This window comes from Lepidochelys kempii, chromosome 27 (genome assembly GCF_965140285.1).
Source record: "Lepidochelys kempii isolate rLepKem1 chromosome 27, rLepKem1.hap1, whole genome shotgun sequence".
Taxonomy (NCBI): Eukaryota; Metazoa; Chordata; order Testudines; family Cheloniidae; genus Lepidochelys; species Lepidochelys kempii.
Genome location: NC_136406.1, coordinates 13953231 through 13978219, shown reverse-complemented (window position 1 = coordinate 13978219; position 24989 = coordinate 13953231). Strand labels below are relative to the sequence as shown.

Here is a 24989-nt window from a genome sequence, read left to right as displayed (position 1 = left end):
TCCCCAGTCTCTTTTCCTCCCGCACTGACTTAGGGTCTTTGTCTGGCACTGCTCCACGGCACAGGGACACCGGGATCCCCCAGGTCTCACACACATGGCCCATCGTCTCCCCTCCGTGTCGCCCCTTCAGAACGCACGTCATGGTTCAGATGGAGGGTCCCCCGTCCGTGTGTAACCACAGCAGGCGCGGGCTGGTGTCTCTTGGGAGATACAGTGGCGAGGCGTAGGGCGCTGCTGAGGGGACCAGGACAGCCCCACCTTGGCAGCCGCCGTATCTCAGGCTAGGCGTATGGGACGAGGCCAGGAAAATGGCCACGCGCAGTGGGAGGGCTGATCAGCATGGGGCTGGGCCGAGGCTCGTCCTTTGTGCCATCTTTGTGCGGCGACGGACTTGCTCAGAGGGAGGGGAAGAGCGTGGCAGCGGGAAGGGAACGGGGGCGTTTGTGGAGGGAGTTGGTTGTGAAGTTAGCGGTCAACATCGGGAGACCTTGTCAGGGCGGGGGGCAGCCGTAGAAACGGGCCCTGCTGCGTCAGCCCCGGGAATCAGATCCAGCTCGGTATAGGGGGCCTGGTCGTGTGGGCTACAGCCGTGGAGATGGGCACGGCTATGTGAAACAAGTGTGGTACCGTTGGCCTGGGACTTGTGCATCTCCGTACCCCTCCGAAGGGACTGGGCTGGTGTGAGTCAACCACTTGGACTCCGGCAACGCACTGGGTCCTGCTCCCCGGGACACACGCTTGCCCATGGGGGTGGGACAGTGTCACGGAGTCCCTGGGCGATGCTCTGGAACTGCTCCCCATGAAGCCAGGCAGGACTCTGGGGTAGTCGCCTTCCTGTGAGCAGCCTGTCTTCAGGACACACAGCTCACACAGCTTCCACCTTCCTGGGTCTGACCTCGGAGCATTCAGCATCCTCTGCCCCTCCATGCGCTTCCCCCAGCGAGTCCACTCAGGTGGGGCTCCTGGGGAAGCCAGAGGGTCCTGCCCCCCAACTTCGCAGTCAGACGTGACTCTCAGCCAGCCAGTAAAACAGAAGGTTTATTAGACGACAGGAACATGGTCTAAAACAGAGCTTGCAGGTGCAGAGAACGGGACCCCTCAGCTGGGTCCATTTTGGGGGCAGTGAGCCAGACAACCACGTCTGCCCTTCACTCCATGTCCCAGCCAGCCCCAAACTGAAACTCCCTCCAGCCCCTCCTCCTCTGGGCTTTGTTCCTTTCCCGGGCCAGGAGGTCACCGGATTCCTTTGTTCTCCAACCCTTTAGCTCTCACCTCGCAGGGGGGAAGGGCCCAGGCCATCAGTGGCCAGGAAACAGGGTGTCGGCCCTTCTCTGTGTCCAGACCCCTGCACACACCTGCCCTCTAGGGCTCTGCAATGATCATACACCCTTACCCCACCCCCTAGATACTTAAGAACTGCATAGGGGAAACTGAGGCACCCCCACACTATTCGGAGGAAACATTAAGAACAGTCCCACTTTGTCACATCTCTCCCCCCTTCGAGATCGAACTGAGCGGGGTCACTTTACCCGGTGACCTGGGGAAGTTCGAAGCCACCAATGCTCCCATGGATGCCCCAGCATCTCCCCCATTCCTTGGTAGGAGTTACACCAGGCCCTTCCAGTTTCACGCCCTCCCTTAGGTCGGGGGTGGTCGATAGCACTAGCAGGCTGCATGTGGGAAGGTTTCTGCAGCCCATGCCCTTTGGCCACCCCAAAACCCCAGGGGGTCAAACTGGGATTGGGTCTTCTCCGAGTGCTCCAGTCTGGAGGGCTGCAATTCGGGCTCTCTTGGTTAAGGGCCCCCATCTTGACCTGGGCCACATACTGTTCACTTACAGAACTAGCATGGAGACATCCCTTTCTCCACAACCTTGTCTCCCAACAAGCTGGCCAAACACAGCCACTTGGTTATAGGACGGTGTACCTTTCTTAACAGCTTTCACTCCATCTGAGACCTTCTCAAAGCTATCCACACTGGATCTTTCAACAGGAAAGTCAGTGGATCCATTCACAACAGAACATTTCTGGCTGTTAGGAACTGAAACTTTCTTGATTAAATCACTTTCACACCCTTCCGTTGCAGTAAACTGCTTGCAAAGACTCCATGAGGATTCCTTTCCCTAGGGCTTTTCTATGCAACAATTCACCCCTCCCAGAAATTCTGCCCTTACCCTCTTTACCTAGGGCTTGCTCTAGGGGAACACTTTCCTGAGCAACAACAGACTCTTTCTGGGTCTCCCTTACATCCAGAATCACCTCTGGCCCATCAGGCGGATTCCTACATAATCCCCTTTCAGGCAAACTTACAGACTTCCTAGATAAAAGGTTAGAAGCATTCTCCTTCCCTTTGCCACACACAAGTTCAGGAATCTTTTCCTTCTTGCTACAGGTTTCCACACCCTCAGTAGGTAACACAATCACACACCTTCATGCTCTCCTTGTGCCCTGGCTAGGATCTCACCCTGATTAGACAGAGTTGCTCCACCCTTTCCAACAACACACTAGCAACAGGCAAAATACAAGCACCAGAATTGTCTGGTCTCGGGGATTTTACATAGACCCTAACTGGATGCGACCTAGTTACAGGGCCATTCTCCCGAGCAGACAGAAACTTAGGACCCTTCCCTTCCTGGGCTTTAGCTGAATCCAGAACCAGCTCTGAGACAACTGCACGACCCTCAACCATCATAGGCTGAAAGGCCCCTTCTGTCTGCTCCACAGACCAAGAAGAGCCGGACACACTTTCTCCTTTCCCAGACACACAGCTTGGGATCTCTTTCCCCTGGTCCCAGCACACAAGGCTGGTCACAGACAACTGCTTGGAGATCAGGGTAGCTCCCTCCATAGGCAAGTCAATACCCCTGACAGACAGAGACCCATTTCCTTCACTGTCCCAATTCTCCACCCAGCTAACAGGTAAGGTCCAGGGACTCTCATCTTCCGCTCTCCTGGCCTTCCCACCCTGCTGACTGGACACAGCCATCAGATCGCAAGGCTGCCTAGGCTCATCCAAACTTTCCTAACCAAGCACCTTGCCACTCCCCACAGATCCCCTGCCCTGCCTGTGTCTCCCCCCCCCTCAGCTGGGGTCTCAGCTCCCACTGTGCTCAGCGCTGCCCTGGCTGTCCCAGTGGGGCAGGCCACTGCTTTCCTCAATGCATCAGAGCCAGGGAGAGTCCCCACTCTTGTGTGCAAGGGGGCAGGGAGCATCTCTCTGTCCCACCCAGCCCCAGGGGTCTGGTTACAGGCAGGCAGGTATCCTGAGCCTAGCGGCTCCTCCCTGCTGCCAGCCATGTCATCTGCATTTTCACTGACCATTTCCCTCTCCGCTGATTGGTTCCCTGGATTCAAATTCAAACCCTTGGCAGTTACAGGAACAGGGCCTGGATCCTGTCCCAAAGAGACACAGTCACCCCACAACAGGGTCTCGCAGCTGGTGTCCTGGGGCACCCCAACGACCAGTCAGCCCCACTCCTCCTGGGTCTGCACAGGGATCTGGGCCATAGGCAGGGCGAGGGGCTTCGTCCCTGGGACCCTCACCCAGCTCACACAGACCCTCAGCATCTGAGGCTGCACCACCCAGGGTCTGACACCAGTTCTCTCTGTCCCAGGATCTCGCCACCCCAGGAATGTCTCCCCATTGACCATCACCTTCCGCTCCCACTGGGGGTCCGAGGGGCCTGGCCCCAGGAGACTCCATACAGACATATAGGCTGGGGTCAGGAGTGGGAGCCTGTCCACCTCCCCACCCATCTGGCTGACGGAGTCTGTGGCCTTGGGACCCAGCAAGGGAGCTAGACACCGGGGCTTTTCCGCAGGGTCCCCCTGGTTCAAATCTCCAGCCTGCTCAAAGGCAGTGAGGTGGGCATCCACACCCCCCCTCCTTAACTAGGGGCAGCAATTTAGTCTCGAGGTTCCCTGCGGAACTGGCCCCCCGAGGTCTATCCCCACTCACCCCTGGGAGGTCCCCTAGGCCTCTCCGCCCCACCACCGCCAGTTCATGCTGCTGCTGCTTCTGCAGCTCTTTCTCGGGCTCTCGCTGTCTCTCACAGTCCTCTTGCTCTCTCGGACTCAGCTCCAATCCCATCTGTCTCCGATCCCCCGATGGGGAACCCGATCGTGAAGACCCTCGTCTGGTCGGGGACAGGAGTCTTGGGGATGCCTGGCTCCCACTCCAGCTGCTCCCAGATCCTGCAATAGCCCCAGTTGGGGTCAGGAATCTGCTCCTTAGAGCGATCATCCTCCTCCAGCTGCACGATTAACTGTGCTTTGGTGAACTTTCCAACGCTCAACCCTCTCTTTCTGCACAGGGTTACAATGTCCTTCTTAAGGAGACGGTGACAGGCCATCACTCCGCTCCTCCCAAGTTGTTCTGGACTCACAGGCCTCTGTGTTCTCAGCTCCCCACGGTTTCCAGGGAGAACCCCTCGTGTGCCAGCCCTTCTCGAGGTCACCCCCTCTTTGCCAGGGTCGAGCTGCAGACTCCTCCGCCCCTTGGACTGCTCACTGCAATCCCCAGGGGAACCCTGTTACTGCAAAAGTCCTTCTCTCTCCCCGGGCCAAGCTGCAGGCTCCTCCACCCCTGAGACTGCTCACTGCAGTCCCCAGGGGGACCCCATTACTGCACAGTCCTTCTCGCTGGTCACACACTCCCAGGGGTTAACCGCCCCCCGAAACCGCTCCTCTCTGAGCCTTCAGCAGGCCTGGTCCTCGGCGATCCCCCTTCGTGTTACTGCTCCCCAGTCACTTACTGCAGGAAGCGCCATCCACGGGGTGCAGTACATCCCACCACTGCCACCAGTTGTCACGGAGTCCCTGGGCGATGCTCTGGAACTGCTCCCCATGAAGCCAGGCAGGACTCTGGGGTAGTCGCCTTCCTGTGAGCAGCCTGTCTTCAGGACACACAGCTCACACAGCTTCCACCTTCCTGGGTCTGACCTCGGAGCATTCAGCATCCTCTGCCCCTCCATGCGCTTCCCCCAGCGAGTCCACTCAGGTGGGGCTCCTGGGGAAGCCAGAGGGTCCTGCCCCCCAACTTCGCAGTCAGACGTGACTCTCAGCCAGCCAGTAAAACAGAAGGTTTATTAGACGACAGGAACATGGTCTAAAACAGAGCTTGCAGGTGCAGAGAACGGGACCCCTCAGCTGGGTCCATTTTGGGGGCAGTGAGCCAGACAACCACGTCTGCCCTTCACTCCATGTCCCAGCCAGCCCCAAACTGAAACTCCCTCCAGCCCCTCCTCCTCTGGGCTTTGTTCCTTTCCCGGGCCAGGAGGTCACCGGATTCCTTTGTTCTCCAACCCTTTAGCTCTCACCTCGCAGGGGGGAAGGGCCCAGGCCATCAGTGGCCAGGAAACAGGGTGTCGGCCCTTCTCTGTGTCCAGACCCCTGCACACACCTGCCCTCTAGGGCTCTGCAATGATCATACACCCTTACCCCACCCCCTAGATACTTAAGAACTGCATAGGGGAAACTGAGGCACCCCCACACTATTCGGAGGAAACATTAAGAACAGTCCCACTTTGTCACAGACAGGTACCACTAGGACGCTGGACCTAGGGACGCGTGGGCTTAGGGGCTACCAGGGGTGGCGAGGCGCGGCACGCAGAGGGAAGGGGGAAGAGGCAGAGCCCCAGCGAGGAGGCTGGCAGACACCTTGCTCACAGCTGTCTGTGCTCCAGGGTGGGCAGTTCCAACCACGAGCGAAGACTTTGGGAGGGGCAGAGCAGATTTCCGCCCCCTGCCAGGCTGGGCTGGCCACCCGCAATGGAATACCCGACAGCTAATAAGCTGCTCCACTTCATTATCAGCGCGTGACAGGGGGCCGGGCCGAAGCGTTTAACTCTAGTCTCTGTGGCTTGTGCTCTGAAGGCTCTTTTAAGATCTTGAAAGCACCAACTTGGGTTTCTCCTGCATAATTTTTGCCTTCGTTTGCATGGCTACCACGGTGCCTGTTCCTGCCACGATCCGCTCCAGCGTCCCTGCGTGTATGCTGCATGCCGGTGGGCATGACCCGTTCTTCGCGCAGACCCTTGCTTGGGGCTCTGGGCGGGGTCTTTTAAAACCGCCCCTCCCAGCGCACAGACAAGGTGAGCCCAAGCTGTGCAGTGCCCCCTGCTGGGAGAGCCGCAATAGCCGCGATTTCCCCACCTAATGCCCTGCAGCAACGCTTCTGGGGGGGAAAGGGGCTGAGGCTGGGGGAGCAACGAGCTACCCCGTAGCCTGTGTTCTTATAGCATTCCCTACAGCACCTCCTGCTGGGAGAGGCTGGGACTGCAGTAGCCAGGGACTCACCCCTCCCCCCCCCGGCCAGCTCTCCTGCACCATCCCCAGCAGGGATAGCCAATAGGTGAGCCATGAGCCAAATCTGGCCCGCCAGATGCTTTTGGACGAACCCCGCAATCTTTTTATTTACTTGTCCTTATTGTTGTGGTTTATTTTTAAATTATTTTCTCTGGCATCTGGCTCTTGACTGAACCTTGCCCAAGAAATCTGGACCGTGACCAAAAATAATTGCCTACCCCTGCCCTGCAGCAGCCCCTGCTGGGAGAGCCAGGCGCTCCCCCCAACCCTCGCTCTCCTGCACCATCCCCTGCAGCGTCCCCTGCTGGGAGAGCCAGGCACTCCCCCCAACCATGCCCTGCAGTGCCCCCCGCTGGGAGAGCCAGGCACTCCCCCCCACACCATCCCCTGCAGCGCCCCCTGCTGGGAGAGCCAGGCACTGCCTCCCACCACCCCCTACAGCGCCCCCTGCTGGGAGAACCAGGCACTCCCCCCCATCCCCTGCAGCGCCCCCTGCTGGGAGAGCCAGGTGCTCCCCCCAGCCTGCGCTCCCCCCCTATGCCCTGCAGCGCCCCCCGCTGGGAGAGCCAGGCACTACCCCCCCCACCATCCCCTGCAGGCCCCCCGCTGGGAGAGCCAGGCACTGCCTCCCACCACCCCCTACAGCGCCCCCCACTGGGAGAGCCAGGCACTCCCCCCATACCCTGCAGCGCCCCCTGCTGAGAGAGCCAGGCACTCCCCTTCCCAACCTGCACCATCCCCTGCAGGCCCCCCGCTGGGAGAGCCAGGCGACCCCCATCCCCTGCAGCGCCCCCTGCTGGGAGAGCCAGGTGCTCCCCCCAGCCTGCGCTTCCCTCCCATGCCCTGCAGCACCCCCCGCTGGGAGAGCCAGGCGCTGCCCCATGCCCTGCAGCGCCCCCTGTTGGGAGAGCCAGGCACCCCCTCATCCCCTGCAGCGCCCCCTGCTGGGAGAGCCAGGCACTACCCCCCATGCCCTGCAGGCCCCCCGCTGGGAGAGCCAGGCACTCCCCCCCACACCATCCCCTGCAGCGCCCCCTGCTGGGAGAGCCAGGCACTGCCTCCCACCACCCCCTACAGCGCCCCCTGCTGGGAGAGCCAGGTGCTCCCCCCAGCCTGCGCTCCCCCCCTATGCCCTGCAGCGCCCCCCGCTGGGAGAGCCAGGCACTGCCTCCCACCACCCCCTACAGCGCCCCCCGCTGGGAGAGCCAGGCACTGCCTCCCACCACCCCCTACAGCGCCCCCCGCTGGGAGAGCCAGGCACTGCCTCCCACCACCCCCTACAGCGCCCCCTGCTGAGAGAGTCAGGCCCTCCCCTTCCCAACCTGCACCATCCCCTGCAGGCCCCCCGCTGGGAGAGCCAGGTGCTCCCCCCAGCCTGCGCTTCCCTCCCATGCCCTGCAGCGCCCCCTGCTGGGAGAGCCAGGCACTGCCTCCCACCACCCCCTACAGCGCCCCCTGCTGGGAGAGCCAGGTGCTCCCCCCAGCCTGCGCTCCCCCCCTATGCCCTGCAGCGCCCCCCGCTGGGAGAGCCAGGCACTCCCCTCCCCACCATCCCCTGCAGCGCCCCCTGCTGGGAGAGCCAGGCACTCCCCTCCCCACCATCCCCTGCAGTGCCCCCTGCTGGGAGAGCCAGGCACTCCCCCCAACCATGCCCTGCAGCGCCCCCTACTGGGAGAGCCAGGCACTCCCCTCCCCACCATGCCCTGCAGCGCCCCCTACTGGGAGAGCCAGGCACTCCCCTCCCCACCATCCCCTGCAGCGCCCCCTGCTGGGAGAGCCAGGCACTCCCCTCCCCACCATGCCCTGCAGCGCCCCCTACTGGGAGAGCCAGGCACTCCCCTCCCCAACCTGCCCCATCCCCTGCAGCGCCCCCTGCTGGGCCGGCCAGACGCTGCCCCGGCCCCAGCTTTGCCCGCGGGGCCGCGCGCCGGGCAGGGGGCTGCGGCCGGGAGGCGGGGGGCGGGGCGGGGCGGGGGGGGGGGAGCGGCGGCGCGTCCCGGCCCCGCGCGGCTGCGGAAGGACAGGTGGAGTCCTGGTTGCCATAGCGACCGAGCCCTTATAAGGGAAGCCGCCCGGCTCCCTCGCGGCGCAAAGGTCGGCGCGCGGAGGGGGCCGGGCGCTGCGGGGCCAGCCCGTGCACCCGGCGGGGGCGGGCGGGCAGCGCAGCGCAGCCCCGGGGCCGCCCCTCTCCCCCCCCGGTGCCCCGCCGCCGCCGAGCGAGCCGCGGCGGATTTATAGACACTGCAGATCCCATTGTGCGGAGCCGGCTGCGGAGCCGCAGGAGGCTGCGGAGGGGGGGCCCGGCGGGGCCAGGTGAGGAGCCCGGCTGGGGGGGGGGGGGGGTCGGTGCGCGCGCGCGCGGCCGGGGCTGGGCTTGGGGCGCGGGTGGCTCCGGCGCTTCCCCCTGGAGCTGTGGGGGTGGCTGGCCGCCGTCCCCTTTCTGCCTTGCTGTGTGGGGGCTGGGCCCCTTCTTTGCGGAGCTGGCAAGGAAAGGGGGTTTCCCTCCCTCCCCCCCCCTTCTTGCCCGCCGGACTCCTCGCGACCAGTCTCCCCTGGGGGGCTACTTCCCAGCTCCCCACTCGGTAACACGGCGGGGGGGCGGGGGTCCAGATCCCAGCAGGGGCTGCCCCCCCCCGCGGGCTGCCGCACACATGGGGTGCTTTGGGGTGGGCCGAGGGCCCCGCGCTGGGGCTGGCAGCGGGGGGATTCGCTCCTGTGTCATTGGAGCCTGGTGGTAATTTGCGCTGCAGCTCCGCGGCGTGTGATGGGCACCTGTCGTCTTCCCCTCCCCCCCCCATCCCTTTTCAGAGCGAGAACCCGGCTTCAGGAGATTTGGGGTGTCCTGAGACCCTGCAAGGCCCATGGTGTCGAGTCCCCCCCCCCCCAACTCTGCCTCCCTGCTCTTGCTAGGTCCGGCTTCAGAAGCCACCAGCCTCCGTTCGGCCACCTCTTCCGCGCGTCTGCCCCCCAGCCCCCTTCTGCTTTTTCCTTCTTTGGCAGCTGGGATTGCTAGAGTTTAACAGGTTCCTGGGGGGGGGGGGCTGGAGAGGGGGAACAAAGTTTTCGGGAGGCCAGAGCAGGCAGTCGCTGTCCTGCGGATTGGGCTCCCTCAAACTCACCTGGCCTGTTGGCCCTTTCAGTGGGAGGCCTGCCTGCCATGAGGATGCGGAGGGTCCCCTGCAAGGTGCACAGCCTGTGCCCACACTGAGCTCTGGGTTGGCCATCAGGAACCAGGGAGATTGAGAGCCAGGCTTCTCTTAAGATACCATCAGTTTAACGGCACCCGGGGACGCCAGCCAATCTCCTCTCTGTCCTCTCGCTCTGAATTCACTGGACTGGAAAAGCTGCCGAGTTAACAGGCAACCTAAACTCTGACCCTCGTTAATGTGGGCAGCTCTGCCTGGATGAACCGGGCATGCAAAAAGCCATCTGTAGCATTGGCATGAGACTGGCATCCATCTTGTGGCACCCTGCAAACGCAAGCCGGCAATGTCCTGGCCTGTGAGCTGCTCTGTACAATCAAGGGAGACTGGGGGATAGTTGCCATCCCCTGATGATACTGTATCTTCCATGATCGGGTTGGGCCTGATTCAGAGGGGCGGTTAGGGATCTCCGTGTGAGACCCTGGGGAAGCTGAGGCTTGGCACAGTGTCTGTATTTTTTTTACATGAAAACCTTCACCCCCTTTCCTCCTGGAAATCTGTGTTTCCCTTTGTCACAAATGATCCCTATCGGCTGTACAAGTTTAGTGGCAATGGTGCCCTGCCGTAGAAGCAATCCAGAGCAAATCCTGCTCGATGGGACTTTCAGGAGCACAAAAGGGACAAGAATCGAGGTGTTTTATTTCCCTTCCCAGGGGCCGCCATCCTATTGCTCCTTGGAGGTGGAACAGTGGGCCGTCACAAACTGCTGTAGTTGGAAGGAGTGTGTGTGTGTGTTTAGGAGGGCTTGTGTGCATTGGGATCCCTGGAAGTGCAATCCTATCTGGCTATATTGATCATTCCCACTGGGTGCAATTCCAGGCTGATTAAAAAAGCCACAGCCCAGAGTTCAGATGGGAATGAGGTCATTGGGAGTTGAGGGTCATGTTACAGCCTGTCACCCCATTTCTCACTGGATTTTGTGTGTGCGGGGTTGGGGTATGGGAGGAGCGATTTTAAGTGATTTTGAAGTGGATAGTAAATGCAGTTCCATTAGTGAAACTGATTGCAGCCCAGGGGAGGGCATTACCGAGCGGGTGTGGGACTAATCCAGCGGGGAGATGCTGAACAAATCCCAATTAGGAATGATATCCGACTTCATTCCAGTGACAGGCAGGACGCGTCTGGTGCATTCTTGGTAGTGACAGCCAGAGCATGCCATTCGCGAGGACGGCTTTTGCTTGGTGCTTTTGAAAATTTGTTAACAGATTTAACGGAAGGATTATGTCCGCACTCCATCGGAGCTCTAAGTCTGGAGGTTGTTGCATGCATTTGTGTGTGCATGTGTGGCACTAGTGCTCCTGCCCTGAACACCTACCACACACAAGGACGTGTGTATACGCTCACACACACATTCTGGCTCTGTATGTGGAAAGTTTCCAACCCTTGCTAACGCCATTTCCATTCCTGGGGTTACCAGCGTTGGGTATTTGCACCGTTGAGAGCCCTTGCAAAATGGGCTGCTGGCTGGTGCTCTGATGGCAGTTAGACTAGGGGATACAGCGTTAAAATTCCCTGCAGCAACCGGTGACCCATCTACCCTCAGGTTCCCACTGATGGGTTCAGCTCCATCATTAGCAAAGCTGGAAACCCCTCTGAACGGAGTCTAGTGTAGATGGGGCCAGTCTCTAGGAATGGTGCTAGCAACCAGCCTGTTTAAACAGGGCTGTGGCTAGGGTGGTTTGTCGGATCAGTGGGAATAGCATTTCTCCCCCCTATAGGAACTGTTGTCCTAACAGCACAGTATGGGGACTCTGAAAAAGAGGGTAGGACTCTAGCATGTCTGGGTCACAGGCACAGTATAATCCCTTCCCTCCTGCAGAGAAATCTGCTAGCCATAAGCAAGGGTCTTTAAACACAGCTGTAGTTAGAATCCTAAATCTCAGAAGTCACCTACTACAGGACAGGCCTAACAAAGAAAATAACAGAACGCCACTAGCCGTCACCTTCAGCCCCCAACTAAAACCCCTCCAACGCATTATTAAGGATCTACAACCTATCCTGAAGGACGACACATCACTCTCACAAATCTTGGGAGACAGGCCAGTCCTTGCCTACAGACAGCCCCCCAACCTGAAGTAAATACTCACCAGCAACCACATACCACACAACAGAACCACTAACCCAGGAACCTATCCTTGCAACAAAGCCCATTGCCAACTGTGCCCACATATCTATTCAGGGGACACCATCACAGGGCCTAATCACATCAGCCACACTATCAGAGGCTCGTTCACCTGCACATCCACCAATGTGATATATGCCATCGTGTGCCAGCAATGCCCCTCTGCCGTGTACATTGGGCAAACCGGACAGTCTCTACGTAAAAGAATAAATGGACACAAATCAGGTGTCAAGAATTATAACATTCATAAACCAGTCGGAGAACACTTCAATCTCTCTGGTCATGTGATTACAGACATGAAAGTTGTGATATTACAACAGAAAAACTTCAAAACCAGACTCCAGCAAGAGACTGTTGAATTGGAATTCACTTGCAAATTGGATACAATTAATTTAGGCTTGAATAGAGACTGGGAGTGGCTAAGTCATTATGCAAGATAACCTATTTCCCCTTGTTTTTTTCCTACCTACCCCACCCCACCCCACCCCCCTGCTTCCTCAGACGTTCTTGTTAAACCCTGGATTTGTGCTGGAAATGGCCCACCTTGATTATCATACACATTGTAAGGAGAGTGATCACTTTGGATGGGCTATTACCAGCAGGAGAGTGGAGTGGGGTGGGGGGAGAGAAAACCTTTTGTAGTGGTAAACGCCCATTTTTTCATGGTTTGTATGTATAAGAACATCTTCTGTATTTTCCACAGTATGCATCCGATGAAGTGAGCTGTAGCTCACGAAAGCTTATGCTCAAATAAATTGGTTCGTCTCTAAGGTGCCACAAGTACTCCTTTTCTTTTTATAAATCTCAGAGGTGAGAGAGACCAAACAGAACAGCCAGCCCAACTTTCCACCAATGCAAGGGAATCCCAAATGATTTGGGCTTCTTACCCCCGTTCCCCATTCTAGTAAGTGTCCCTGGCAAAGGGCATTGGGTGTCATTTACCTCCAAGGGCACTTGGGAGAAACAGGCTGAATCTCTCTCTTAAGCAAGTGGGCATTAAATCAAGGGGTGGCCCTTGCCATGCGTGGGCTTGTGGGCAGGTGGGAGTGAGGCACACGAGGCATTGCAGCCTCTTGCAAGCAGCCAAGTTCTGCCTTGTCCTTGTCAGTCTCCCTTTGTGCAACTAGCTGCTTTTTGCAGTTGTCATAGCTCTGCTGCAGTTTGATCTGCCCGGCTACCTCCTGGTTTTCCTGTCCAGCTGGAGGCGGCTCTGCTGACCTGCCCTACCCACTGTAGATGTAGAGGTGGGGCTGCCTTACTCTTGCAGGATCCGATTCACTGATCCTCATGCAGTCGTTTGTCCAGGTGCGAAGTGAACATAGAAGGCTACCCAGATTACACTGCTTTGCGCTGGTGTATCTGATCGCCCCCATTGCCTGCAGGGTAATGAGGAATCAGACCCTTGGAGCCTCCTCACCCTTGGAACTGGACGGAGCCCCTGCTTGAGGAAGTGAGTCTGTTTTAAAGCCATGTGAGTGGTGAGATGGTGACATTCTTGGGTCGGGAGGGAAAATAAGCTGTGACAGGGACAACTGACCCTTGACTTATGTGGCGTGGCCTAATGGCCCTCACCGCAAGCATCTGAGGAGCATAGGGTTATCCCAATTGCATCAGACGACCAGTCTATCGGGTCCAATATTTCCAAAGCTCCTTGCCAAAGACTCACTGGAACACTCTGACTCTGGTGCAGGCCCTGTGTGTATTATGGTGATTATTCCTCGCAAATGCGCACCAGAGAATTTATAGAACAGGTGGATGCAAGCCCTGCCCCAGAGGGCTTTGCCCTACGAGTGAACCATCTGCAGCCCCGTGGGAGTAGCAGACGAGGACGGAGGAGATGACTGAGGTCGGGCGGCAGAGTTGGGGCAGTGCAGTGCCCCAGTTATTCAGCCCAGGTTGTGATGTGCTCAGCTTTGCAGTGCAGTGGTTTGCCGCGGGGAGGCAGAGTCTGTTTTTTTTGTAAGCAAATCCAGTTGTTGACTTGCTTCTATCATGATGCCCCTAGGAAGCAGGGCTTGACTAATGCCAGGGTAGTTGCTTCAAGCCTACAGATGGGATTTTCAGGAACATCTTGCGTTTCAGGAGCACAAGCCACATTGAGTCAAGGCACTTGTGCTCCTAAGTGACTTAGGTGCTATTGGACACCTCTGGCTATAACTCTCTCAGGAATTGACAGCTGCTGAAAGGATAGCTGTAGGATTGATAGCGAGAGCTGGAGAGGGGTGTCTAGGGTAGGGAATGATAGACCTGTTGATCTTTTTCAATAGCCCATCATGCTTTGGTTTGGTTCGGTTCAGGGTCCTTCCAGGGTCCTGGCTGGAGCATAAACATTCCACTCTAAGTTGAGCATGGAGGATGCCTCCTACACTTTAAAAACCAACCCCAACCAGCTAACCGTGTCCCTTCTGTTCAGGGAAATGTGCCATGGTGCGTCTTAGCTGGAACAAGACACACTCCCCTGCCCTGTTTATCATTAACAGAATCATATTAAAATTGCAAACTGCGGGGAGCCTGCTGTGGTCAGCACACTGACTAACCCAGATTTCATTTATTTCCCGTTTTTAGCCTTGGACAATTGCTAGGACTAGATTTTTGTGTGTCTCCCTTTTCTACAAATGGTTTTATCCACATCCCCTGACCCCGCTCCTCTTCTCAGGCGGGTGGGTTATTGCAGGGTGGGGGGACTGAGTTCCTAGTTAGTCTGTCATTTCACGGCCTTGTGGACATGAATTTCCTTGTAATTATAATTTCTGCCTGTGTAATATTTCATACCTTCTGCATCGCTCTGTCTGCAGCGAGCTGCCTGTTTCATCCGTAAGAAGGCTGTCCTTTCAGATCCTCTCTGACCATTATCTGCCTTTGATGCTTTTGAAGAGCCAGAGATATGTTAATTTTACCTCTCCTCTCCCTCCTTGCCTCCTCCCCTCTGCAAAATCCATCATCCAAGCCAGCTGCAGCATTATTTGCTCCTGTGCAAACAGCAGTGCTGGGCGGGGGTTGGGGCGTTCATAGAGTTCGGCTGGGTGCTATCGCGTTCCCCGGCCGGAGTTACTGAGTCATGGCTTCGGTGGAGCTGTGCAGGGGGAGTTGGCTGCTTTCCTGGACTAGGACAATAGGCGTTTTTGTTGACCTTTTTGCCCTGATGCTCTTTCTAAAGACTCTTCTCCCCCCCCCCCCCATGTTAGTGAAGAGCAGAGCCCAGTTAAATAAATACCTGCCATAGGGCCACCTGGCCAGTGCCTCAGAAGGGCGACAGAAAACCGATCTGATGGCAGAATGGAGCAGGCAAAAAACTAACTTGTGCTGTGAGATGAGCTGCGTGAGGGGATCTTGTTTATCGGCCCAACTTCTGTGGGTGAGCAAACCGAGCATACCCAGGGCTCTTCTTCGGGGCTGGGAAAGGTACTCCCAGCGGGGCAGCAAAATGCAAGGTGTTTAGCTCAATCAGTTAGCTCATATTCTAAGGGACCATCCAAGGTAGAGTGGCCTGGTAACCGCTTTGCGGTTGTAGGACAAAAAGGGGGGGTTAGTGGGTTACAGATGGTTGTAATAAGCCATAAATCCAGTGTCTCTGCTCAGTCCCTGATTTTTAGTGTCTAGTAGAGTAATGAATTTAAGCTCCCCGGCTTGTCCTTTGCACGTGTTGTGTGGCTCTCCTTTGAGGTTGAAGACTGATTGCTCCGACATGGAGTGATGGCTTTGGGGAAAGCCTTCGCCCCAGGAGATAGGGTGTTTGTCTCTGATCATCATGCTGTGTGAACCATAGTGCCAGGTGCCCTAGAAATGCCTAGGGAGACCGACGGAGCCCTCTGAAATGAACACCTTTAAATAGCGACATTTCATTCAGGCCACTTGGCCTTGGTGAAAGGAAGCAGACTGACAATCCTGGAGGTTTCTGTTTCTCCCCAGGCTAGCTGCAGCCTGGGCCCCTCCCAACCACCCCATTGACCTGCTCCAGTCCTGACCTGGAGGGCCGAGCTCCGTTTCCAAGCCCAGTCCTGCTGCCAGCCAAGGGACCAGTTGTGCCAGGGTCGCTGGAGTGAGACCCAACAAGCTCATTTCATGCAGGACACCAGTTGGTAAGGACTCTTGGCTGCATTTGAACCAATGACTTGGAGTCCAAAGGCCCTTGTTGAACAGGTTTTGACTCTCCATTTGCCCAGGGTTCCTTTCTTTCCTGCCATCCTTTCATTCTTTCCGTTTATTTCTCTTCTCTTCCCCCCTTCCCTCCCCCCACCCCCTGTGTGTCCCAGTACACACTCCTTTCCCCATCCAGCCTCCATCTGTTGTCTCCAAGGTATTCCTTCCAACAGCCAGGGTCAGCTCATCCCAACACGCTACTCTCAGATTTCTGGGACTCAGCTCCTGCCGTGCCAAGGTAAACTCCCCCTCCAGGAATGAAGCACTTACCTGGACCTCCTAGAGAGCTGGCCAAGATCCCAAAGGGTTCCAGAAGGAGCGGGTGACAAGACCTTGAGGCTATATTGGTGTGGACTCTGTCATGTGAACTAGATTGAATGATTTCCAAGGTGTTCTCCACTCAGGCTCTTTCCTGCTGTTTGGGATGTCAACGCGATCGCTGCTGGTTTAATGTGGAATGACTGTGTATGGCGGGGACGGGATTTATGGAGCTCGCCTGCGATAAGCTTATCCACTCATGCTAAAACAATAAATAAAATATAAACCCAGGCCCGACGGGGAGATAGGATCAGCAGTATCAGGGACTGAGGGAAATTACTGAGGCTCTTCCACTGCAAAATAACAAGGCTGGAGATGAAAAGCCATTGCATCAGCACTTTGCCCATCCTCTCTCCTGCCAGCCTGACCCCTCCAGACAGGATCCCAGCTGGCTCTCCCAGGGCCTGAACATTCCAGCCAGCTCAGGGACTTCCCCTTAACCCCCCACCCAATTACCGAGCACAGCATGGGTGGTGGGTGAACCCCACTTTGGGGAGGCCTGCCCCCTGCCAGAGCCCAAGTCTGTTCCCCCCTGTGGCTAAAGGAGCCCCTGCTGGCTTCAGGGGAGGGTGGGGCCTTGGGATGGAGTGAGGTCGGGGACATGGCCTGGGTTAGGGGAGGCTTAGCCTCCCCTGGCCTAAGATACCCGCCGCCCATGGAGCACAGAGGCATTTCATTACCCAGTGTTGCAGTCTCCTCCCTGAAAGCAGGCACGTAGGAGGTTTGCTGGGCTAATGGTGGGGAGGTGCAATGGAGAGGGCACAAGACTGGGGCTTAGGAAACCTTGGTTCTTGCCACTTGACTCACTGTGTGACCTTAGGCAAGTCACTGCCCCTGTCTGTGCCTCAGTTTCCCCATCTAAAAAAACCCAGGCTAGTGAGTGGTCCCAATCTCCCTCTGCAATTAGTTTTGATATGTGTGGATGAAAAGTGCTTAGTGGTATTATCCCCAAAATTTTAGGGGCTTTTACTGATGGTCGGCTCTGGGGTGACAAATTGAGAGGCCACCACCTCTTACTTAAGCCTCCAGAGGGTTCTGTTACACTGTCCGTGGCTGGGAGATCCCAGTGACACCATGTTGTAGAGACCTACTGTGTCCGATCAAAGCATGGACGGGAATGGGAGGCAGGGCTTGTGTGGTCCCTTGGATGGCCATCCAACATCACCAGGACTGGGCAGAATGGAGTTCTGCTCCCATTTCCTCCTCTTCTTCCAGTTGGCAAGGGCTGTTCTCCCTCTGCACCCACCTTGCTGGGGCTAAGTGTTGAATCCAGCCTGTGGCTTTGAAACTGAGCTGAATCAAGCAACCAGTTGAGGGACCAACCAAATCACGTGCTCAGTGGACTTGGGTCTTGCAACAAAGGTAGAGCCATCATGCTCTTGTCCCTTGGCGGTTACTCTCGGGTATTTTGGAGACACTGGCTTTAAGGGAGGACTCTGCGCCACACGTCACTCTGTAAGACAGGCACCGCGGTATCCGGCATTGGGATTCAGATCTGGGCTGCCAAGGGTGCCCGAGCATGTCCTAAAAATCGCTTCTGAGTGTGGCCCAGTTTGAAACGTGTTTAAAATTCTTGAATGGCTTTTTGATCCCCTCCTGTGATCAGGTACCTGCTACCATCCTGAGCCCCCTGTCCAGAGAAGACATACTCTTAGTGCTAGTCTAGATGATGGAGATTTGCACTAGTGTCAGAGCAACTGTGCAGATGTGGGATAACTACCCCCAGTGCAAAAGCCTAGGAAAGATAGATCCGTGCACAAGTGTGTTCCAGGGTAAGTCACTCTGGTGCAAGCCTCATATTACACCAGTGCTTTCACTGCCCTGCAGAGAACCCCAGGACAGACAGGGCCGTACACTGTGGAATATTGGAGGTGCCTTCAAATCCGACAGCCACACTCCACCTTTCCAGTTCTCTCCCCGCTCCTGCTCTCGGGGCATTCGCAACAAAGATGTTTTTGTGTTAATTAGTAGGCTTGGAGGATAAGAAACCATTTTGTAAGTTTCAGACTCTTGGTGTTCTGGAAAAGCTTCACAGGGTAGCTTTGGTTCCTGCTGCTGGCGGTGATCCAATAGTACCTGGTAATCAGGACTCCTGGGTTCTACTTCTGGCTCTGCCTCTGAGTCAGAGTATTACCTTGGAAAAGACCTGTGTGACTCAGATCTTATCTGCATGAGAAGGGTGTACCTGTTTCACTTAAATCTGATTTAGTTCGACCGGTGCAAAGGCTTGTTTAGGTTAAGACAGGCTTGTGTCAGTGAGGAGCTGACTGACACTACAAGCCACTCTTAAGCTGAAATAAATCTCTGCGGGGTTTTCGGTCAACTTGACTAAACTGGTTTACAAAGACACCTTTAGTACAGCTGTTGCTAGTTTGTGTGTAGACCAAGCCTCAGTTTCCACATCAGTAAAATGGGGACAATACACCTGGTACTTAACCTCCCCAGGCTCTCTGTTTGCAGAAGGCTTTGAGACTCCTGGATAAACACTCTCGAAATAGGCACAAAGTGTTATCATGGTTCTACTTTCTCTAGATCCTGCTGGTGGGAGAGTTTAATCAGCTGTCAACATTTCCAGGACTTAAGGGCCAGTGGAATATCAGCAAGGGTCCTGCCTTTTAGAAGGGGAAGTATCTTAGGCGTGTAGAAATGTAGAGCTGGAAGGGACCTGGAGAAGCCTTCAAGAGCTGCCTCCCTCCCACAGGGGATAGGTGGCTTTTCCAGGCTCCAGGAATGCAGAAACTCCTTTGTTCTGCAGCGGGTTTGTTTGCCTGGAGTTAGCGCGGAGGCAGTCCCAGATCAGTCCTGAATCAGCTTATATGGCCTGTACTGACACTTACGGCACTGGCCAGTTACTGCCCCTAGACACAGCTCTGGGTTGTAGGAAGCCTTTTTTGATGCCTCTGTCAAGCATGTTGACTCACTCCGTGTGTGGGGGGGGGGGGGTGTGAGCACAGCGTTCTAATGTTTTTCTCTAGCTGTATTTTCAGTTACTGGGTTTTGTTAGGTTTCAGAGGAACAGCCGTGTTAGTCTGTATTCGCAAAAAGAAAAGGAGTACTTGTGGCACCTTAGAGACTAATTCAATTTGTCCTGTAGGAGCAAACAGGCCTCGGATACCCCCTGTACAGGCCATGCCAAATCTGAGCCACACCAGACGCCAGTACATCATTGTGTCGCGGGCTGGGCGAGCGAGTGCACCCCAGGGCTGCTTGTGTCCCAGTGGGCTGCCCTCGTCTGGATTCCACCCCTTTGCTCATCCCATCCCCCCACCTAGCTCACAGGGCTAGCTCAAACCATGCGTTTGCTGAGCTGATCATCTCCTCTGCTTCCTGAGAGCAAAGCCGTGCTATCGGCATCATGCGGTGCCTTTTTTCATGACTGCATCTCTGCTAGCAAGGGCCTTGGGGGTATAGAGGGACTTCCTGGCCCTTAATCTCCTTGGTTAAAGATCAGGAACCAGGTTCCCCTTGGGCACCTATCGCTGCAGGGCGCTGCAGCTGGAAAGCATGCCCTCGGGTCGTGGGATATGGGACTGGCATGCTGGAGCCTGTCAGGGAATCCTTAACTCGACCGGTCCTGCTTCCACTGACAGCCCACTGCACTGACAGCAGGGGACGAGCATTTGTCCTGCTGCTTTGCGCCAGACTGGGCCCACGTGACGAAGGCAGCCTTGGCCAAACCCTAATGCAGAGCCTGGGGGCCTTGGGTGCTCTGCTTCGCCCCTCTCCCCTGCCCTTTCTCGTGCTAGCTCAGTGGGCACTGGGTGCGTGTGTGTATTTTTAAAGGGTAAGGGATCCTCTGTAGGGAGAAATCTGGGCTAACCAATACGGACATTCAAAGGAGGTTTAAAACCATCTACTCTCCCCTCTGTAGTCATCAGCTGATGCTCCTGTAAGTAAGGCCCCACTTCATTTGTAATATTGTGGTTCCCGCAACATTAGGCTTCCACTGCAGTTTTGATTTTTAATTAGCTTATTTTGCACAGTCCACAGTTTTGCACACTTTTTGTGAGTGCAATTGGTATTGCACTAACACTCCGTGCCTGTGAAAGGTAAATGGCTAAAATGTCCTGACTCGATTTCTACAGCAGTTGGGTTAAGACTTTTGAGTCTTTTATAGTGTACCAGTTACGTTTTTTTTAATGACTGTAATGTAGTCGCAGCAAAATATCTGGTTGTTTAAAAAAATAATAATAAAAAATTTGCAGGCATAACAAAACCTGTGTGTTTATATCCTTCCAGCACATTTTTCTTAAACAAATCGGCCTTCTCTAACTTACCGCTATTAATAAAGGTCCATTATTACTTTTCCACGATTTTCCATGTCTTGTCCGCAACTCAGCCGCAAGTATTTGAAGATCACCCCGTGATTCAAGTAGGGACTTACCCACAAGGATGTGTCTACACTGGCGCTGGAAATTACCCCTCCAGTTCCAGTGTAGACATAACCCTAAGGGAAGGATCCCAGGGCCTCTGGTTTGCTTGTCTATCCAGGAACTTGTGTGCTATAATTGAGGCCCAGTTCCTGTCGCTCTCCAAAGCATGTCGGCTAGATGCAAGCAATGCTCCTAGCCTTGCAAACACTCTAAAGGAGCACCAGCTACTTCCGCTCTGGTCCCTTCCCTCAGGATCAGCCCCACAAGGGTTGCTGGGGACAGAAGGATGGGCCGGGAGAATTCCTTTAAAAGAGAACTTCCCTGGAGAGAGACCCACCCAGCAGGGAAGCCGGCCCAGGAGGGCAGCGCCAGCAGTCTTTAGAAATATCCAACATGATGGCATGAACTTTTTGGGGCATCCTCCTATCCAGGCCTGGCATCATAATGCCCCCTCCATTCTTCCGTTTGACTCCGAACCTGCATTGAACCCTCATGTGTGTTTGTCCCCTATCGCCTGGCTGCATGTTCCCCTGGTCCCCCAACCCCCGTGCCCCCACCCACCAAGAGGCAATAGCAGCATGATGCTAAACAAAACCCGAGGGAGGGGACTTTAAACAGAAACAAAACCAGGCTTCATCTCCCAGTTTAAAGTCAATGGTTCTCCAAGCAGCATCTTAATGGTATTTTTTTTGTTTTGTTTTGTGTTTTTTTTTGTTTTGTTTTGTTAGCAACCCAACTACTGGAGCTTTAAGGTCAGTATTTCTGAAATTGTTTTCCCCCCCCACGCTTCTGTTGAAAATGCATGCGCTTTTTCACCCTTTCTCCATCTCTGTGTGCGCAGCTGGGGGTTGGGAGTCCGGGGTCTCTCATCAGGGTTGCAGTGTTCAGCTAGTTGGGGGGTGTGAGTCAGGAGCGGTTGATGCTCATGAGAAGGACGCAGCTGCTATTGCCAGGTTCTGCAGGACAGGCTCTTGCGTGTCAGAGTCCGCTTCGGCTCTCAGTTACATCCCTGTAAATTCAGTTAAAGCACTTCAATCGGTGTCTGCTCTGGGTTTACAACCATGTAGCAGAGAGCAGAATCCTGGCTCCTTGACTCTGGGGAAAGAGCCGTGAGTGGAGACGGAGGCTTGGGCCTTTCCAGGTGGGCTCAGGAATCCAGTTCAAATTCTTCACCCAGGTGCTAGGTCAAAGTCCTAGATGGGAGAGAAATAATTCAGATCCTCAGCCTGTTCCTGGTCAATCCACAGACCAGAGGGTTCCAAATGCCTCCCTCCCCTGTGGTCTGCTTGTCACCATTTTCACCACTCCCCACCACCATGTGCAGCGTGCAGAGTGTCAATCTGCACTGGGCTTGCACGATTACGCCGCACCAATCGGCTTCACTTTTTGCTTCTTGTGCACAAGCCTATTGTGTTTGGGGTTCCAGCGGGGTGGGGAAAGGCAGAAGTTGTTTTTAAATCCCATCTCCCGCCTCCAAACGATTTGTGTGTGGATGGGGGGTGGGGAGGGCTCAAACCCACATCTGAGCCTGGGTTTACAGTGCAATATAGACATACCTTGAATGAGCTGTTAAGGGTGATACGCAACTAGCATCCGGTTTGTAACAGACTTGGAAAGAATAACAAAACTAGCCCGGAAGTACCTTGAAGTTTGAAGCCAATAAAACAGTCTCTTTGGACCCTCTGCTGCAGTGTGGTGCCATGGAGGCCTTGCACACCAGGAACTGTGTGATATGTCTGGTTGTGAGCTGCCACACCAGGGCATAGGCAAGGCTGGTCAGTCCGCTGGGAAGCCAGCAATCCGGGTTAGGGGTTAGGATCTTGTCTGGTGGGTGTCAAAGCCCCGATGTGACCAGTTCTAAGCGATGTGGGATGGCGAACGTAGCATATTGGAACAGACCAGCCTGGGATCCAGCAGTGCCCAGTCTCTGATAGGTCAGAGGAAGGCAATAATAATCATCATAATGCACCTGACCAGGTGGGTGGTGCTGCGCAGGGGAGAGACTGATTCCTTCCTGGCCCTTGTGGCAGGACAACAAATACCCTGAAGCATGAGATTTGAGTCTCCTTAGCAGAGATAACAAGGAACATTGAGAGGCAACTTGGCCTAGTGGTTGAAGCAAGGCTCTGGGCACCAACTAGCTTGCTTGGGTGTGGCTTGTGTCACTGCTCCATGCCTCTGTTTCCCTATTGGTAAAGCAGGGAGAACACCTGCCTCCCTTCTGCATGGTGCCTTGAGCTTGTCTGGTGGGGCTGTCTATGTAAAGCTGCCCATGGTGCTGTGTACACGCTCGGTCTGGTGGTAGTTAGATCCTGAGATGAATAGAATATTATCCGCTCCCTCCTTGCATCTTCCCACCGGCTCCTCGTCTCTTGCCACGTGACGTTCACACCCCTTATCCCGTGCTAGGGCTCTGCAGAGCTCTCGGAAACCTCCCCTCGCGGTGATTCACACAGTGACCTCTAAGGGAACTGCAGGGGAGCCGCACTGTCCTCGTTGGCACCGTCTCGCCAGAGCTCCGGAGAGGAGAAGGGGCTTGGTGTCCGAGTATTGACTTACAACATAGCTGGGCCCCAGCACTGGCTCAGGGGAAGTATTGCCAGGCAGACTGAGCTAGGCTAGGGCTGGGCCGTGCTGGTTGCTCTGGGTCTTCGCCTGAGATGGATCAGGCTTTTCTCCCTCTCTCGACATCGCTGCTCCCCCACATCCCATGGATCTTACGGGCTGGTGGAACGTGAGCAGCAGCAGGGATGTGATGTGGGCTGGAAACTCTTCAAGGTCATTCAGACCCTTCTTCCCAATGGAGCTCGGGAAAACCATGGACTTGCCTTAGCGTGCATTGGTGCTGCAGCCCTCTCTGTAAACCTCCCAGGCAAGGTAACAGATGACGCCGGCGTTAAGGGCGCAGCAGGAAGCCGGAGGAACAGGCAGTGACAGGTGATCCCACCTCCCATCGACCATCTCTGCCTCCAGGCTTCACCCACAGCTGCGGGGTCTCCAACCAGCCCGGAGTTCCAGCTCTCAGCTGGTCACTCAAGGCTGGTTTGGTTAAGGTCGTTTAGAGCAGACAGCGGGAATATTTCAAGGTCAGGAATGTTGTTTGCTCAAATCACAGAGCAATAGAAATTGTGATATTCCCCTCTGAGGAATGACTCCTGCTTCTTACCCCCCAGGAGAGGAAGGGGCTGGTTGCTGCTAGGGCACGGGACTGGGAGTTCTGAGATCTGGGTCCGGTTCCAGACTCAGCAGATGGCTTAGGGGTGAGTCACTCCAGCTCCCTGTGTCTGCTTCCTCATCTGTAAAATGAGGCTAATGATACATGCTCTGCAGCAGGGGGTTAACTCATGATTGTCTGTAAAGGACTCTGGCATCCTTGGACTGAGGGTAAAGTCTTTTTATTATTTATTGTATTGCTCTGGGCATGGTCACCTCCTAAACCGCAACCCGGCATCCCAACAGGCCCCTCCTGGCAGGGCCGAGGACCCTGGCTTTCCCACTCCTCACTGGCAGCGCCTGGGTGAGCCTTCGCCCCGTTGTTGTGCAGTGCAAAGTTGGCCTGTTTCACAGAGTCTTTCCTCCCACCACCTTCCCCCACTGAACTGTTGGCTGAGCGATGCCGCAGCAGCCTGTCAAGGTCGGCAGCGTTGCCGGGAGGTCTCGGTGCGCTGTCTCAGCACGGGTGTGGGGTGGTCCGCCAGGGGCTGTGCAATGGGAGGTGCCTCTTTCTGGAGGACACAGCCTGGGTCTTTGGGGCTGGGTGACATTCACTCACAGTTCTGGCTGGGAAGGAGAGATTAGTGGCATGGCCTAGCAGCCTCCCTGGCTGGATCTCCTAAGGGAGGCTGTGACCCATACCCCATATGGGGAAGGGCATGAAGGGTTAAATCACTGTCTGTCATGCAAGGCATGGTCCTCAGCTATCTGACCCCACCACTCAGAAGGGCACAAGCCCCGGGGACTCAGCCAGGGGGGAGCCACTTGGTCTACCTAGGAAAGGCTCTCCAAGAGCAGATGTTAGGGGCATATCCTGGGGATTTTCAAGCTGCCTACTTTTCCCCTGGCCTGCAAGAGCTCTTTTGCACCTCTGAGCTTGCATAAATGGAGAGATTGCCCTCTGTATCAGGCTACATGGGGCCAAGCTAGGCGAGATCTGGCGTGCCATAGACCCTCTGTCCCTAGCCTGTTTGGAGGAGGAGGATGCAGTGGGGAGGGGGACTATCATGATGGAGGCTATTTAGGTGCCTAGACAGACAAGGAGGCCCTTCTGCTGACATGCCCTCTCCTGCCCAGCATGGGGTCTGTGCCAAGCACCTGTCCGCTCCCTGCCCCATCCTAACGCCAGGCCCTGCAGGGTTGAGCCAGCCCCAGCTCATCACACACATGACGTATCCTATCAGTCAGGCTGCCCATCAATCCAACCTCTCTCCACAGCTGTTGTCACGGAGCTTCTGGTCTCCTTGCCCCACTGCATATTTGAGTCCCTCAGCCAGCCAGCCTGGCAACCAGCGACCTTTCGGTTACCTAGCAA

At 55.9% G+C, this 24989-nt stretch overlaps 1 protein-coding gene across 15 annotated transcripts in view; it reads left to right on the top strand.

The window, feature by feature from the left end:
- SRCIN1 (SRC kinase signaling inhibitor 1) overlaps window positions 1-24989 on the top strand; it is a 190476-nt gene that overhangs the window by 101876 nt on the left and 63611 nt on the right. For 11 of the 15 annotated variants that reach the window (XM_073326148.2, XM_073326149.2, XM_073326150.2 and 8 more), the window contains one exon: window positions 21190-21213. The exons of 1 other annotated variant lie outside the window; for it this stretch is intronic. In XM_073326148.2, the coding sequence (XP_073182249.1) occupies window positions 21190-21213 (24 nt within the window). Of the gene's footprint in view, window positions 1-8449; window positions 8619-13061; window positions 13081-21189; window positions 21214-24989 lie in introns of those variants that run through there. 3 more of the 15 variants (XM_073326153.2, XM_073326152.2, XM_073326154.2) reach the window with 3 other exon arrangements.